Raw genomic sequence first — 16,522 nt, forward strand, 5'->3', positions numbered from 1 at the left:
AACACACACTCGCACTGTCCATCACCCCAAAACACACTCGCACTGTCCATCACCCCAAAACACACACTCGCACACTGTCCATCACCCCAAAACACACACTCGCACACTGTCCATCATCCCAAAACACACACTCGCACACTGTCCATCACCCCAAAACACACACTCGCACTGTCCATCACCCCAAAACACACTCGCACTGTCCATCACCCCAAAACACACACGCACTGTCCATCACCCCAAAACAGACACGCACTGTCCATCACAATTGATTATTGCTCTGTAACAGACATAATTTTATATATAAAAATATACATGTTTGTGAAAGGCAATATTAAGAGTTTTCTAATCGAGGCTCCGTCTTAAGGCCTGGTGGGCATGGATTTTCTTTTTCTGGATAAATTCCGACCTTCCTGTTTCTTTAGGTTCATTGGTGTTTCCTCTTCTTTTCATCCTGTGTAAAAAAATGTTATAAACTTAATACTGACAATGTCATCAAAATACAGACTGAATTACAAGGTGCTGGACTAACAGTCTCATCCCACAGACGGGCTGGTTTTACACCCGAGCTACAAACCCACTTTAGTTACCAAATCCGCCCAACTGATGAATATCGTGAGCTACAGTAACAGCATCATCTGATTATGGTATGAATGAAAGTGCCAGCGCCGTCCACAGCTGGCCAGTCAGTACAGTCCCCACCACAGAATATTTCTTAAATGGTGAAAAACTATTAAATGTTGTGTTCAGTGAGATTTGGATGTCCTTGTCCACGAAACACTGAAAGTTAACACGCGTACAGCAAGCAATTAGGAAGGCTAATGGTATGTTACCTTTATTGCAAGGGGGTTGGGATATAAGAGTAAGAAAATCTTGCTACAATTGTACAGGGCTTTGGTGAGACCACACCTGGAGTGCTGTGTACAGTTTTGGTCTCCTTACCTAAGAAAGGATATACTTGCCTTAGAGGCGGTGCAACGAAGGTTCACTAGATTGATTCTTGGGATGAGAAGGTTGTCCTATGAGGAGAGATTGTGTAAAATGGGCCTATACTCTCTGGAGTTTAGAAGAATGAGAGGTGATCTTATTGAAATGTATAAAATTCTTAGCGGGCTTGACAGGATAAATGCTGAGAGGCTGTTTCCCCCACTGGAGAGTCTAGAACTAGGAGGCATAGTCGCAGGACTGAGATGAGGAGAAATTTCTTCACTCAGAGGGTTGTGAATCTTTGGAATTCTCTCCCCCAGAGGACTGTGGATGCTCAGTCGTTGATTATATTCAAGGCTGAGGGTAGATTTTTGGACTCTAAGGGAATCAAGGGATATGGGGATCGGGCAGGAAAGTGGAGTTGAGGCCAAAGGTCAACCATGATCTTATTAAATGGCGGAGCAGACTTGAGGGGCTGTCTGGCCTACTCCTGCTCCTATTTCTTATGTTCTTATGTTACACCGTCCATAGCTGGCCAGTCAGTACAGGCCCTACCACTTACACTGTCCACAGCTGGCCAGTCAATATCTGAAGAGAGGACTCAAGTAAATGAATTGTTAACTTGGCTTCTCCCCATTCAAATGCTGACACACCTGTTGCGTATTTCCAGTTTCTTGTTTTTATTTCAGATTTCCATAATTCAAGGTTTTTCTTTTCATCAGTATTTTGTGCATCAATTCAATCCCCTTTATTTTTGAGGAAAAGACTCTCCTTTTAAAGTTAATTTTTTCTTATTTCCTTTTCTGCTGGTTTCTCTGTGCTACAGAGCGATCAGTTCTGAGATTTCCGCCACTTTCATGTGGATGAGTCAAAATTTCCTCCAACTAACAGCAGGAAGATGCAACGATTGTTTTCAGCCTCTGCCACAAATCCTGCTCCCTCGCCACTAACTTCACACCTTCTCCTGTCCGGACACGAGAAACCTCAGTGTTCTGTTTGACCCAGCGCTCAGCTTCAACTCTTGCATTAGTCAGCAACTCTCCCACTGTGGCTTGGGGGCTGCTCTTTTTTTTTTCAAAACTCATTTTGTCTTTCCCCACCCTTTGTAAAGCACCTTTGGATCTATTCGACCTCCTTATACAGTCTCCACCACTTACACCGTCCCCGCTTATCCCAGACAGCCGACTATATCGGGCAAATGGCACTAACCATTTGTCATTACCACAGGCATCAATTGCAACGGCGCTGCTTAAGTCGTATTAAGTCGACCCGGCTATTTCAAGCAGCTGTTTGCACCTCGTTAAAGTGCAATTATCTGTCATTAAGTCCTCTCTTACCCATTATTTCTCTCTCGCTTGCTTTGATTTATGCAGTACAATTAGGATTACTGTATATTTGGTTCCAGATCGTCGCTGGCATTAGATTTACCTTTGCAGATGTAGAGTAATAAATATATCATGTCCCACAACAAAGAACGCTTACGCATCTCCGCCATGCCAAACCTTTAACACTGTACAAACCAGGAGATGAGCAACTTGAAGAAGAAAATGCAGTACACAGTAACTTTTGTTTGCCTATAATAAAAACTTGGAAAATACATAGAAAGACATGCAACCTGGTTTAATAATTGAACTGTTGGTATTTTGTTTGTGCACACATTAAGTGATCCTGAATATCACGAAGGAATGCCAACACCACTTCATGTACCGAAGATCTTACTTTTAATTTTTTGGGGTGGGGGGTTGGGGGGAAGTAAACTTATTTGCTAGAGATTGAGATATGATCTAAATTTAAAATATAATTAACAGGCTTTCATTTGATTTCTTAAGTGTTCTGGATCTAACTGCTATTATTTGTTAGCTCTAAACTCGATGCCTCAATCAGGGTATTTGCTGCTTATCTGCAGATGTTTCGCATTGGTTTCCGTGCTGATCATCATTAATGAACTTCAGGAAGCTGCCCTTCTTATATTGGTGTTGCTCAGTACCTGGATCCCTTGTGGAAATTATTGGGGCGTCTGATGGATTTATCGTCCACTGCGTATAGCGAGCAAGTCGTGTTAGCACGAACGTGCCCCCTATATGCGGTGGGGACTGTACTGTATACAAGTGGTGTGAGTGTACCTCCTTATACTGTATACAAGTGGTATGCAAGTACCTCCTTATACGGTATACAAGTGGTATGTGAATACCTCCTTATACTGTAAACAAGTGTTGTGAGAACCTCCTTATACTGTGTACAAGTGGGGGGCACCACATCTCAGGAAGGTTATACTGGGCTTGGCGGGGATGCAGCTCAGATTCACCTGACTGATACCGGAGCTAGAAATTGTGAGGACACGTTACATAGACTAGGCTTGTATTGCCTTGAGTATAGAAGATGAAGGGGTGATCTAATTGAGGTGTTTAAGATGATTAAACGAGTTGATAGGGTAGATAGAAAGAAAATATTTTCTCTGGTGGGAGAGTCCAGAACAAGGGGGCATAACCTTAAAATTAGAGCTAGGCCGTTCAGGGGTGATGTCAGAAAGCACTTCTTCACACAAAGGGTAGTGGAAATCTGGAACTCTCTCTCCCCAAAAAGCTGTTGAGGCTGGGGGTCAATTGAAAATTTCAAAACTGAGATTGATAGATTTTTGTTAAACAAGGGTATTAAGAGTTACGGAACCAAAGAGGGTAAATGGAGTTAAGATACAGATCAGCCATGATCTAACTGAATAGCAGAACAGGCTCGAACGGCTGAATGGCCTCCTCCTGTTCCTATGACGGGAGAGTATCTCCTCCAGGTGGCCGTACGCGGTTGAGTGTCAAACCAGACCCCTCAGTATTATACTGCCACCTTCCAGTCGGTGCTCACCCAAGCCAATTACATTGACCCCGAAAGTGGCAGTAAAACTGCAGCCAGTAAAGCGGAGGGACACTAGAGGTACTTACCTACACGGAGTCTGAGTTACATTTTAACCCATTAATTGAGCTTGAAATAATACATAAGAAATAGGCGCAGGAGTGGGCCACATGGCCCCTCGAGCCTGCTCCATCATTCAATAAGATCATGGCTGATCTTTGGTCTCAACTCCACTTTCTTGCCCGATTCCCATATCCTTTGATTCCCTAGAGTCCAAAAATCTATCGATCTCAGTCTTGAATATACTCAATGACTCCGCATCCATAGCCCTCTGGGGTAGAGAATTCCAAAGATTCACAACCCTCTAAGTGAAGAAATTCCTCCTCATCTCAGTCTTAAATGGCCGACCCATTATCCTGTGACTATGCCTCCTAGTTCTAAACTCTCCAGCCAGGGGAAACAACAACATCTCAGTATCTACCATGTCAAGCCCTCTCGTAATTTTATATGTTTCAATGAGATCACCACTCATTCTTCTAAACTCTGGAGAGGATAGGCCCATTCTACTCTACCTCTCCTCATAGGACAGTCCTCTTATCCCAGGAATTAATCTAGTGAACCTTTGTTGCAACACCTCTAAGGCAAGTATATCCTTCCTCAGGTAAGGAGACCAAAACAGTACACAGTACTCCAGGTGTGGTCTCACCAAAGCCCTGTACAATTGTAGTAAGACTTCCCTACTCTTGTACTTCAACCTCCTTGCAATAAAGGCCAACACACCATTTGCTTTCCTAATTGCTTGCTGTACCTGCATGCTAACTTTTTGTGTTTCTTGTACGAGGACACCCAAGCCTCTCTGAACACCAACATTTAATAGTTTCTCACCATTTAAAAAATATTCTGCTTTTCTATTCTTCCTAACAAAGTGAATTACCTCACATTTCTCCACATTATACTCAATCTGCCATCTTCTTGCCCACTCACTTAACCTGTCTGTATCCCTTTGCAGCCTCTTTGCATCCTCCTCACAGCTTACTTTCCCACCTTGCTTTGTATCGCCAGCAAACTTGGATACATTACACTCGGTCCCTTCATCTAAGTCATTGATATAGATTGTAAACAGCTGAGGCCCAAGCACCAATCCTTGCGGTACCCCACTTGTTACAGCCTGCCAGCCTGAAAATGACCCGTTTATCCCTACTCTCTGATAAGATCCCATGTGCGCCCGATTTACCTTAAGGACCTGCTGAAGCTCTTGCAAAGCCCCCTCGTAGCGCTGGATGAGTGAGGTCAAGTATTCCTGTTTTACCAACTGCTTCTTCAGCTCTTTACTGCCTGCGTCTCTGAGCATCTGAAGAAACCTTTGTTCCTGCAAATACAACATCTGAACGTTCAACCCCTACAAGCCAGTAAAACACAGATAACTTCCACAGGCATGAATGGCAAGGCCGTATTGACACAAGGCCCCCTTTAAAACACAGAAAACAGAAACAGTGATTAGCTTTCACAGCCCCTTCAGCAGTTTGTTACAATATTTTTGATTTAAACTACATCCTACAACCAGGACCACAGTATTGATGTCACCGTGTGACCGGGAGCAGTGTACTGATGTCACCGTGTGACCGGGAGCAGTGTACTGATGTCACCGTGTGACCGGGAGCAGTGTACTGATGTCACCGTGTGACCGGGAGCAGTGTACTGATGTCACCGTGTGACCGGGAGCAGTGTACTGATGTCACCGTGTGACCGGGAGCAGTGTACTGATGTCACCGTGTGACCGGGAGCAGTGTACTGATGTCACCGTGTGACCGGGAGCAGTGTACTGATGTCACCGTGTGACCGGGAGCAGTGTACTGATGTCACCGTGTGACCGGGAGCAGTGTACTGATGTCACCGTGTGACCGGGAGCAGTGTACTGATGTCACCGTGTGACCGGGAGCAGTGTACTGATGTCACCGTGTGACCGGGAGCAGTGTACTGATGTCACCGTGTGACCGGGAGCAGTGTACTGATGTCACCGTGTGACCGGGAGCAGTGTACTGATGTCACCGTGTGACCGGGAGCAGTGTACTGACATCAGAGTGACCTGGAACGAAACGCTCTTACAGAAGGAAAAGTAAACCGGCCACATATCCGAGGAAAGTCGATAGCATTCAAAGGAGTCCGATAAATGAACTGTCTGTGGTAGGGAATCTAGGGACAGAATTCAGGGAGAGGAAATAAATGATGAAGTAAGCATGGATACAAAAGCGACATGGTCCATACCAGAGTAAAAGGGAAACCCGTTTATCCACCATTCCCTAAAAACCATGTACTGTTATCCCGGATATCACTTGCTGTCTCTAGCCCCTTCCTCCAACAGCTTTCCTTAAATTACGACTGATTATTCAGCATTGATTTTTCCTGCAGTTTATTTAACAGTGTAAGTAAACAGAGCGAACAACAAGAATGTGGATTTATTCCAGGACATGATTACTCTATTAACAAGTATAATCACATCTAAATCTCTCCCCAGCGTGACCTGTGTCGATCCTTGCCTGAGCTGGTGGCGTGGTTGCCAACCCTTCCAGATTGTCCAGGAGTCTCCAGGAATGAAGGATTAATCTCCCAGGCACTGCTGTGAGCAACCCGGGAGTTTAATGTACTTTGCACCTCAAGCATTCGCGGATCGCGTGCTGCTGTGGACTTTCTTCACCCGCTCGCGGTCGCCCACCCGTTCTCGGGGCAACAGCACCAGGCTCCAGCAAACGGACAAGGGCCGAGCAAGCACCTCCAGTCTGGCTGTGTTCAGGTAATCAAGTTCAGAGAGGAGAGAGGGGAGAACTGGAAGGGTGAGGATCCAGCGGAAAGAGAGGCAGCCTCAGAGTGTCATCTCGCAATGTCAGGGGAATCAGCGAGGGAGGGAGTGAACTGGCGAGAGTTTGAAGTGCTCGGAGAGCTGGTTATCCCTGTAGGAGGCTGCAATCGTCATGCTGAATCAGAGTCTATGCATCGCGCTGGGTATGTACATTGTACATGATACCAGGGAGTGGCACATAACTTTGAGTCAGAATCAGCAGAGCTAGACACTTCCTCGGGAATTAGGGGATGGGGAGGGAGGAGAGGGAGTTGGGATTAAAGCAATCCAGCACAGCCATGGCTAACAAGAAGCCAACTTAAGTACAGGCTGAAAGAAACTGCAAGCAAAGACACTCAACTACCGGGGACGGGGGTGGGGGGGCAACTTTTATAAGGTAAAAGCAATAACATTTGCAAACTGGGCAAATCATGTTACGTGATCAGATGAGACATTCGATCACTTATCAAACCTCCAGGAATAGGTTCAAAGTTGGCAAACCTAGCAGGTAGGCAGATCCGCTCCCAGTTATTTGGTGACACCATTTTTGACCTGACTTGAGTTTTCTGTCTGGCCTCCATTCAGCATCCTCTTCCCCAGTCTGAGCACATGTAATAGTAGCTCACCATGTGGCGCACAGTCCATCTCGCCCCCTCTTCACTGCCCCCCCTGCATCCCTCTCCTCACCCACCCACCCCACCCCCCCTCTCCTCACCGCCCCAAATGCAAACATTTTAAAGACTCGTCTGAATAAGTAAGCCCGGCGCTGTCATCTTAGTACAATTATACTCCCTCGTCCAGCACTGAATTATCCAGTTGCTGCTCAGAACAGATAACCCAGTGACTATAACTAGCTATAGGAACATAGGAACAGGAGTAGGCCATTCAGCCCCTCGTGCCTGCTCCGCCATTTGATAAGATCATGGCTGATCTGTGATCTAACTCCATATACCTGTCTTTGGCCCATATCCCTTAATACCTTTGATTGCAAAAAAGCTATCTATCTCAGATTTAAATTTAGCAATTGAGCTAGTATCAATTGCCGTTTGTGGAAGAGAGTTCCAAACTTCTACAACCCTTTGTGTGTAGAAATGTTTTCTAATCTCGCTCCTGAAAGGTCTGGCTCTAATTTTTAGACTGTGCCCCCTACTCCTAGAATCCCCAACCAGCGGAAATAGTTTCTCTCTATCCACCCTATCTGTTCCCCTTAATATCTTATAAACTTCATTCAGATCACCCCTTAACCTTCTAAACTCCAGAAAATACAACCCCAATTTTTGTAATCTCTCCTCGTAACTTAACCCTTGAAGTTCAGGTATCATTCTAGTAAACCTAGGCTGCACTCCCTCCAAGGCCAATATGTCCTTCCGAAGGTGCGGTGCCCAGAACTGCTCACAGTACTCCAGGTGCGGTCTAACCTTGTACTGTAGTCCTCTAGATATAAAGGCCAGCATTCCATTAGTTTTATTGATTATTTTCTGCACCTGTTCATGACACTTCAATGATCTATGTATCTGAACCCCTAGGTCCCTTTGGACATCCACTGTTTTTAACTTTTTACCATTTAGAAAGTACCCCGTTCTATCCTTTTTTGATCCAAAGTGGATGACCTCACATTTGTCTACATTGAATTCCATTTGCCACAGTTTTGCCCATTCACCTAATCTATCAATATCGCTTTGTAATTTTATGTTTTCATCTACACTGCTTACAATGCCACCAATCTTTGTGTCATCGGCAAACTTAGATATGAGACTTTCTATGCCTTCATCTAAGTCGTTAATAAATAGTGAATAATTGAGGCCCCAAGACAGATCCCTGCGGGACTCCACTAGTCACATCCTGCTAATGCGAGTACCTACCCATTATCCCTACTCTCTGTCGCCTTTTGCTCAGCCAACTTCCTAACCGAGTCCGTACTTTCCCCTCGATTCCATTGGCTTCTATAACTAGCTATAACTGTAAGAGGCTGATGAAAGGGTTAAAGGTTCATCAGTGACAACTTTAATAAAATGGGAAGCACAAGCAGCGAGCATGGCTCCCAGTAACTCACCTGCACTTTTAGGAGGAGTGTGAACGCCAGCCCAGCTTTCCCAGCTCGAGCAGTTCTACCAACTCTGAAAAACACAAGTCAGTGCAGAAACTTACAAGGAGCACAGGGAATACACAGCAGGATACAACGAGCACAGGACCAAATATGAACACAGGGAATACACAGCAGGATACAACGAGCACAGGACCAAATTTGAACACAGGGAATACACAGCAGGATACAACGAGCACAGGACCAAATTTGAACACAGGGAATACACAGCAGGATACAACGAGCAAAGGACCAAATATGAACACAGGAAATACACAGCAGGACCAGCAACATCTGAAAAGAAACGGGCCGAGACTGTCCAAAGCTCAAATTCGATCCAATTTGTCCAGCGTTCTGTCGATTCCTTTACCCCGCAATTATTTCAGGCAAAGACGAGGGCCTTCAAATTAAAGGCTTTCTGCAGGTAGCCATCAAAAGAACTTATGTCTCAATTATACGGCAGCCCAGAAGCACAGTATCAGCGACATCCTAGACAGCACTGTGAACTGCTTGCAACACTGCCTGCAGCTCCAAACTGCTTGTGATAGAAGGAATGTGACAGCGTGTTGTTCAAATTTAAAGCTGGTTTAGCACAGCACCTACATTCTTAAAATCCCCATATACTAACAATTTTCTCACCTGTTCTTTCTGAAAGCGCTGACTCTTACTGGGGTTCAGTTTCACATTTAATTTAATGTGAAATGCCTCACCCACATAGCCATTCTTTCTCCTTAACCCTTGAGACTGAAAACAGTCAGGCTATTTGACTGTAGGGTTTCACAGCTGAAACTGATTCTGGTGGCACCCAAAGTCCACACCCATGCACTTTCCAGCAGGGGTCACTGAACAGTGACCAGCGGTGCGACCTTTGCTGATTTGTTTTCTCTCCTCCCCCCAGCTATGGCAGTTGCCTCAAAAGTTTTAAGTTTAACTTTAGATTACTGCTCATTTCTGTGAAATCAGCAGCACTAATCAGCAGTGGCTCAGTAATGCAATGCAATACATTGCACTGCACTAACCCAAACAGGCAGTAAAACTGGAGCATCCAACAATTCCAGTTGTGGGGACTGGCACATACAGGAACTGTACCACATCCACTGTACTACTAAAGCTAATTTAGAGCTGTGAGCAGTTCTGAGTGTATCAGTGTTATAGAGGGGCTTGCTATATAGAAGATGCTTTATATCACTTCTATATTAGAGAGGGAGCCAGAAATATGGTCTGGGGAAGTCTGCACGACAACTTTCTGCCTTACAACCCCACCCCCCCACCCTTCGAACTCTCTGTGCCTCCAACCCTAGGTGGCTGTGCCTTCAGCTGCCTAGGTCCCACACTCTGGAATTCCCTCACTTAACCCCTCCACCTCCTTTCTCTTCCTTTAAAGCCCTCTTTAAAAAACCACTTCTTTTGACCAGGTTTATTATCAGCCCTCCTAATCTCTCCTCCTCTGGCATGATGTCCGTTTTCCTCAAATCCACATGAAGTGCCTTGGAATTTTTCCACATGAAAGTTGCCACAAGTTGTTATTTAAGTGAAATTACACATTAACGAAATATCTGCTCAATAATAAAAGTCAATTTAAATACTTGACTTGTGAACTGAAGGGCCGACAGCTTCTGGTACGGTCAGATTTAGGCACAAAAACAGATTTAGTGGTGCCCTGGGTTCATTACTGGATTCCAAAGGGTGAGAATATAAATTTAGGCACCTGCTGCATGATACAAGTTTACAATGTTCCATAACAACATCCTTTCAAAAGAATTTCCCAATTAAACAATTAGTGGCTAAAATGTAAACTACATCCTGCACAGTGCAAGGAACCAGGCCTATTGGAGCACTGACATCGAGGGGGGGGGGGGGCGACGCGGTGGGGGGGGGGGGGGGCCGACGCGGCGAGTGGGGGGGGGGGCCGACGCGGCGGGGGGGGGGGGGGGGGGCCGACGCGGCGAGGGGGGGGGGGGGCCGACGCGGCGAGGGGGGGGGGGGCCGACGCGGCGAGGGGGGGGGGGGCCGACGCGGCGAGGGGGGGGGGGGCCGACGCGGCGAGGGGGGGGGGGGCCGACGCGGCGAGGGGGGGGGGGGGCCGACGCGGCGAGGGGGGGGGGGGCCGACGCGGCGAGGGGGGGGGGGGGCCGACGCGGCGAGGGGGGGGGGGGCCGACGCGGCGAGGGGGGGGGGGGGCCGACGCGGCGAGGGGGGGGGGGGGCCGACGCGGCGAGGGGGGGGGGGGCCGACGCGGCGAGGGGGGGGGGGGGCCGACGCGGCGAGGGGGGGGGGGGGCCGACGCGGCGAGGGGGGGGGGGGGCCGACGCGGCGAGGGGGGGGGGGGCCGACGCGGCGAGGGGGGGGGGGGCCGACGCGGCGAGGGGGGGGGGGGCCGACGCGGCGAGGGGGGGGGGGGCCGACGCGGCGAGGGGGGGGGGGGCCGACGCGGCGAGGGGGGGGGGGGCCGACGCGGCGAGGGGGGGGGGCCGACGCGGCGAGGGGGGGGGGGCCGACGCGGCGAGGGGGGGGGGCCGACGCGGCGAGGCGGGGGGGGGGACTGACGCGGCGAGGGGGGGGGGGCGATGCGGCGAGGTGGGGGGGTTTCAGGCTGGACTGCTGCTTACCTGTGGACGTACGTCCTGATGAACTGTGGGGCATCATAATTAACCACGCACGTGACACCTTTAACATCAATTCCTCTGGCTGTTGCATCAGTGCTGATCAGTCTGTGAGAAAAATTATTCAAAACTGCGTGACTGCAATTGTTTGCACACATATACATTCAGTGTGGGTGACCGCAACAGCAAACATGTGACTGCAACAGCACGTGACTGCGAGAGCATAACAGTGTGTGAGTAACAGCTTGTGACACATAACTACAACAGCGTATGACTGCAACACATGTGACTACAACACCACGTGAGACAGGCTCAAAGAGAACGATTAGTTATTTTAGTGGCGAGACACAGAATTCCAGTAAACAAAAATCACACAATGATTCTTCGCACATCAGCATGTGAGATGAGCTAACCCACCCTCAACCCCTCTGTCCTCACAAACTACCACTCCATCTCCAACCTCTCATTCCTCTCCAAAGTCCTCGAATGCCCCAGATCCGGGCCCATCTCTTCAACACCTCCCTGTTTGAATCCCTCCAATCAGATTTCCGCCCCTGCCACAGCAATGAAACGGCCATTACCGAAGTCACAAACAACATTCTCTGTGACTGTGACCATAGTAAACTATCCCTCCTCATCCACTCTGCAGCGCTTTGACATGGTCGCCCACTCCATCCTCCTTAAACGTCTCTCTTCCATTGTCCAGCTCCGCGGGACTGCCCTCGCTTGGTTCCACTCTCGCCTATCAAATCCTCGGCAGAGCATTTCCAACAATGGCTTCTTTTCCCATCCCCACCCACCTTGTGAGTTTCCCAAGGTTCTATCCTTGGCCCCCATCTACATGCTGTCCCGTGCTGACATCATTCACAGACATAGGGTCAGTTTCACATGTACACTGATCACACTTAGCACTACCTCTCTCGACCCCTCCACTATTTATGCTGTCAGACTGTTTGTCCAACATCCAGTCTTGGATGAGCTGCAATTTCCTCCCGTTAAACATTGGGAAGATCAACGGTATTGTCTTTGATCCCCACCATAAACTCTGTACTCTTGCCACTGACTCCATTCCCTTACCACTGTCTCATGCTGTACCTGATTGCTCGCAATCTCGGCATCGTATTCAACCCAAGCTGAGCTTCTAACTCAGTTTCCTCCCCCATCACAAAGAAAGCCCACTTTCACCTCCATAACCTCGGCCGTCCCCAACCCTGCCTCAGCCCATCTGCTCCTGAAACCCTCATTGATGCCGTTGTCACTTACAGACTTGACTATTCCAATGCTCTCCTGGCCGGCCTCCCATCTTTCACCCTCTATAAACTTCAGCTCATCCAAAACTCTGCTGTCTATATCCTAACTCGCACCAAGTCCCATTCACCCATCACCTGTGTGCTCACTGGCCTACATCGGCTCAAATTTAAACTCATCATCCTCGTGTTTAGAACCCTTAATAGCCTTGCCCGTCCCTTTCTCTGTAATCACCTTCAGCCCTACAAAATCCCCTGAACTCGTTCCTCTGACTCTGGCCTCTTGTGCATCCTGCTCCCTTCATCTCACCATTGGCAGCTATGCTTTCAGTGACCTAGGACACATGCTCTGGAATTCCCGCCCTAAACTCTTCCACCTCTCGCTCATGCGTTAAGACCCTCCCTTAAAACCCAACTTTTTGACCAAACCACTGGTCACAGCTCATTATCGTTCCTTCATTGTCAAGCATCCTTTTTTTCTCACCATTCGCCTCTGTGAATCACCTTGGGATGTTATTCCACGTTAAAGTCGCTACATAAATGCAAACTGTGGTTGTGTCCTAAAGCATCCTTAATCCCAACCATATAAGCAATCAGTACAAAGGCACACGCACACAAACCACACAGACACACGCACACAAACTTACATTTGGAGCTTTCCTTGTTCAAACTCTTTCAGTATTTTTTGTCTTTCATTGGGGGAAAGTCTGGAAGAAAATTCTGCCACTTGGATACCACCAAAGGCACGGAGTAACAGGTACATCCTACGAAACATAAGAAACAGCTCACTGTCACATTGTTCATCCTGTGTAACACAGAGACCGTTTAATGGGAACCAAAATAAATAACTCACAAAAGTTACCAGGAGCTAGAACCTTAGCACAGACTGGTTACCTGTGAGATGCATCCCTGGAGTTAGTGAAACACAGGATACGACTGAATTTCATTCTCAGGACAAAGTAGAGGATTATCAGGGGCTTCTTGTTGAGGTGACACGGGACATAGAATTCCTGCACAAGTCAAAGAGAAATAACTTTTTTTTGGGACGATTTTACTTGTAACACATGTGAATACAAACAGGTTTGAAATACCAGCTGTACAGTAGCCCCATGGCCCATTACTTAGTCTAGCATATCTGTGGCAGGGAGGGAAGGAAAGTGGATTCAGAGTAAAGTTCTCCTACATTGGTTAAGTACAAAGAACTCCATAAAGGAATGCCTTAAAAACTAACTGGTAGCCCAACTCCAGGGGATCATAACAGAAACGCTGTCTCCCCACAGAACCCCTTGCTGGGCATATTGTCAAAAACTGCTCAACTATATCTCTGTGGCCACATCTCCTCTTCGATGGCATGTAACATTGATAGTTACAAAGCAAATGGGAACAAACGTGAGTTCCTCACGATGAAAAGCTCAAGAAGAACAGGGAGAAGTGGTGGTGGTGGGGGGGGGGGGGGGGTCGGGTGGTCAGCCTTGCCTCAGTAGTAGCACTCTTGCCTCTGAGTCAGAAGGTCGCGGATTCAAGTCCCACTCCAGACACTTGAGAACACAATTCAGGCCGACATTCCCAGTGCAGTACTGAGGGAGTGCTGCACTGTCGGAGGTGGTGCCTTTCAGATGAGACATTAAACCGAGGCCCCGTCTGACCTCTCAGATGGAAGTAAATGATCCCATGTCACTATTCTAAGAGGAGCAGGGGAATTCTCCCAGTGTCCTGGCCAACATTTATCCCTCAACCAATACCTAAAACAGATTATCTGGTTATTTATTTCATTGCTGCTTGTGGGATCTTACTGGCTGCTGCGTTTTCCACAATACAACAGTGACTACACTTCTAAAAATACTTAATTGGCTGGAAAGGGCAGTGGGATATCCTGAGGTTGTGAAACACAAGTTCTTTCTTTTTCTTTAGGGAGCCTAATTGCCACAACCTGCTCTTGCAGCAAAGATCAGCTCAAAATCACATATCTCACTCCGGTAAAACTCTACCCCCACGCTGACACACAGGAACTTCGGTTCAAAGGGCACGTGATTGTCCAGTTTCTGGTCCCTACCCCCACTCAAGCTCTTCTGGACCACAAGAGTCGAACCACCCCCACCCTACCCCACCCTGCCCCCAAGACACTGCTATGTTCACACATTTTACTGTGGAACAGGTTGGAGCTGTTTGCAGCACATAAACCCATACATTTCACAGCGCTCACAGCAACAAACTACATGTCCCAACTGTGATGCAACTCAAACACTCCCACTACAAGTGCTGGCAAAACACTAATGGGACATACATCAGTCTGAATGAGCAATACCCGGGCTGTGCCTGGAGCTGAAGAGGCTCCTTTTCTACAGGATCACTGTCCCCTACTTTGCTCCAACCCACCTCTGTTACAGGAAGTTCAAGAGTGAGACACCATGAACTACTCCCTTATCCAAGTACAATCCAAAGCCGTAGTGTATTAACACCAGCATTCATCCCCCCACTCCCCGATTTGTCCTGTGGTACCTACTAAGGAGAGACCTCAACTCTGCCTATGTGTTGTCCGTGTACAGAACTATCCATACACCTGCCGTTACTATACGTGCCACATGATCTGGCTCTACTGGCTGTCAATAATGACAGACACAGGGGATCCTGACATACTGACCTCCTGATCCATGCTGTGTTACCATAGAGAGGCCCTGAGTCTAGTGCCATCTCGCAGAGGGAGAGAGAAAACTGGAGACGAGTGCCTCCAGCCAGCCTCATCCCTCTAGATTGTCGGAGGCTGGGGCTAGGCATTCTGTCCTCCACCACCACCACCCCCCCCCCACCTCGCTTGCCCCTCATCTGCAGAGGCTCTGGAATTCCATCCCTAAACCTCTGCGCCTCTCCATCTCCCTTAAGACGGTCCTCAAAACCCACCTCTGACCCCTCCTAATGTAAATGTAAGCCGCGGCTCATTAAGTAGCACTCTCCCCTCTGAGTCAGAGGTTGTGGGTTCAAGTCCCACTCCAGAGACTTGAGCACATAATCCAGGCTGACAGTCCCAGTGCTGTACTGAGGGAGTGCTGCATTGTTGGAGGTGCCATCTTTCGGATGAGATGTTAAACCGAGGCTCTGTCTGCCCTCTCAGGTGGACATAAAAGGGACATCTTGAGCTCATGAAAGGCGCTGTATAAATGCAAGTTCTTTCTTTCCATGGCAAGAAAGAGGAAATTAGTCTGAACTTGTCAGTACGCACCGTCAGGCCCTCGGGCAAGGTGTACTTGTTTTCGATGGTGCCCGCTGGTTGTTGATGTTCAGTCTGGGTCACATGTTGCTTGCGCTGCAGCGATGTGTAATTGGAGGTGAAGAGCTGGGGCTGGTGCAGGGCCAACTGCTGCAGCTTCTCGGAATCCTGGGTGAGGGTGGCAGAGAACAGCAGCTTCTGCAGGGGCATCTGCAGGCGGGAGTGGCTGTGGAACAAAGCTCGAGGTTAATGCGCCACTCGATACTGACCGTAAATTTAATAGCAGTGCTAATATAGATACAGTGCTATAGATACGGAGTGAAGAGACAACAATTAGATGATAGGTGTACAAATCAACAAACCCTCCTGTAAAAAATAAAGTGACGCTGCAGAAGCCCATTAACAGTGACGTGTAGCTACACTATTAACGTCTAAACAAATTAAGGTTCCTGCTTTATCACACCGAGACACATTTTCATCTTCAAACAGAAACACAGCACCGAAAAAGTAGGAAACACTAGTTTAAAGTAGCTCACATCTGAAAGTTAGTCACAGTAACAATGGTTCACTGTTAAGTTCATACAGACTTAATCCTAGGGATCAGGCAGTGAGACTGCCCTTTCACTTTAATCAGAATCTGTCAAAGTGATTCTGGCCTGGTATTTCAGACAGCCATCCACTAGGTCCAAAGTGTCTCTACTTATACAAGGAATGTTGAAAGGCTTCTCTCTTGATTCAGAAACAAAAGCCAATTGTTCTGCATTGTATGGAACCAGCAAA

The 16,522-nt window shown here is 47.9% G+C and overlaps 1 protein-coding gene across 1 annotated transcript in view; it reads right to left on the reverse strand.

Moving 5' to 3' along the window:
* Positions 1 to 269: 269 nt before the first annotated feature.
* ddx51 (DEAD (Asp-Glu-Ala-Asp) box polypeptide 51) overlaps positions 270 to 16,522 on the reverse strand; it is a 35,253-nt gene continuing 19,000 nt past the window's right edge. Inside the window, exons 10-16 of the mRNA XM_068005493.1 lie at positions 15,755 to 15,968; positions 13,432 to 13,547; positions 13,185 to 13,301; positions 11,297 to 11,398; positions 8,658 to 8,721; positions 5,003 to 5,137; positions 270 to 451 (exon numbers count right to left, since the gene is read on the reverse strand). Coding sequence (XP_067861594.1) covers positions 425 to 451; positions 5,003 to 5,137; positions 8,658 to 8,721; positions 11,297 to 11,398; positions 13,185 to 13,301; positions 13,432 to 13,547; positions 15,755 to 15,968 — 775 coding nt within the window. The 3' untranslated portion in view covers positions 270 to 424. The remainder of the gene's footprint in view (positions 452 to 5,002; positions 5,138 to 8,657; positions 8,722 to 11,296; positions 11,399 to 13,184; positions 13,302 to 13,431; positions 13,548 to 15,754; positions 15,969 to 16,522) is intronic.

Source organism: Heptranchias perlo, chromosome 25 (assembly GCF_035084215.1).
Source record: "Heptranchias perlo isolate sHepPer1 chromosome 25, sHepPer1.hap1, whole genome shotgun sequence".
Classification (NCBI taxonomy): domain Eukaryota; kingdom Metazoa; phylum Chordata; class Chondrichthyes; order Hexanchiformes; family Hexanchidae; genus Heptranchias; species Heptranchias perlo.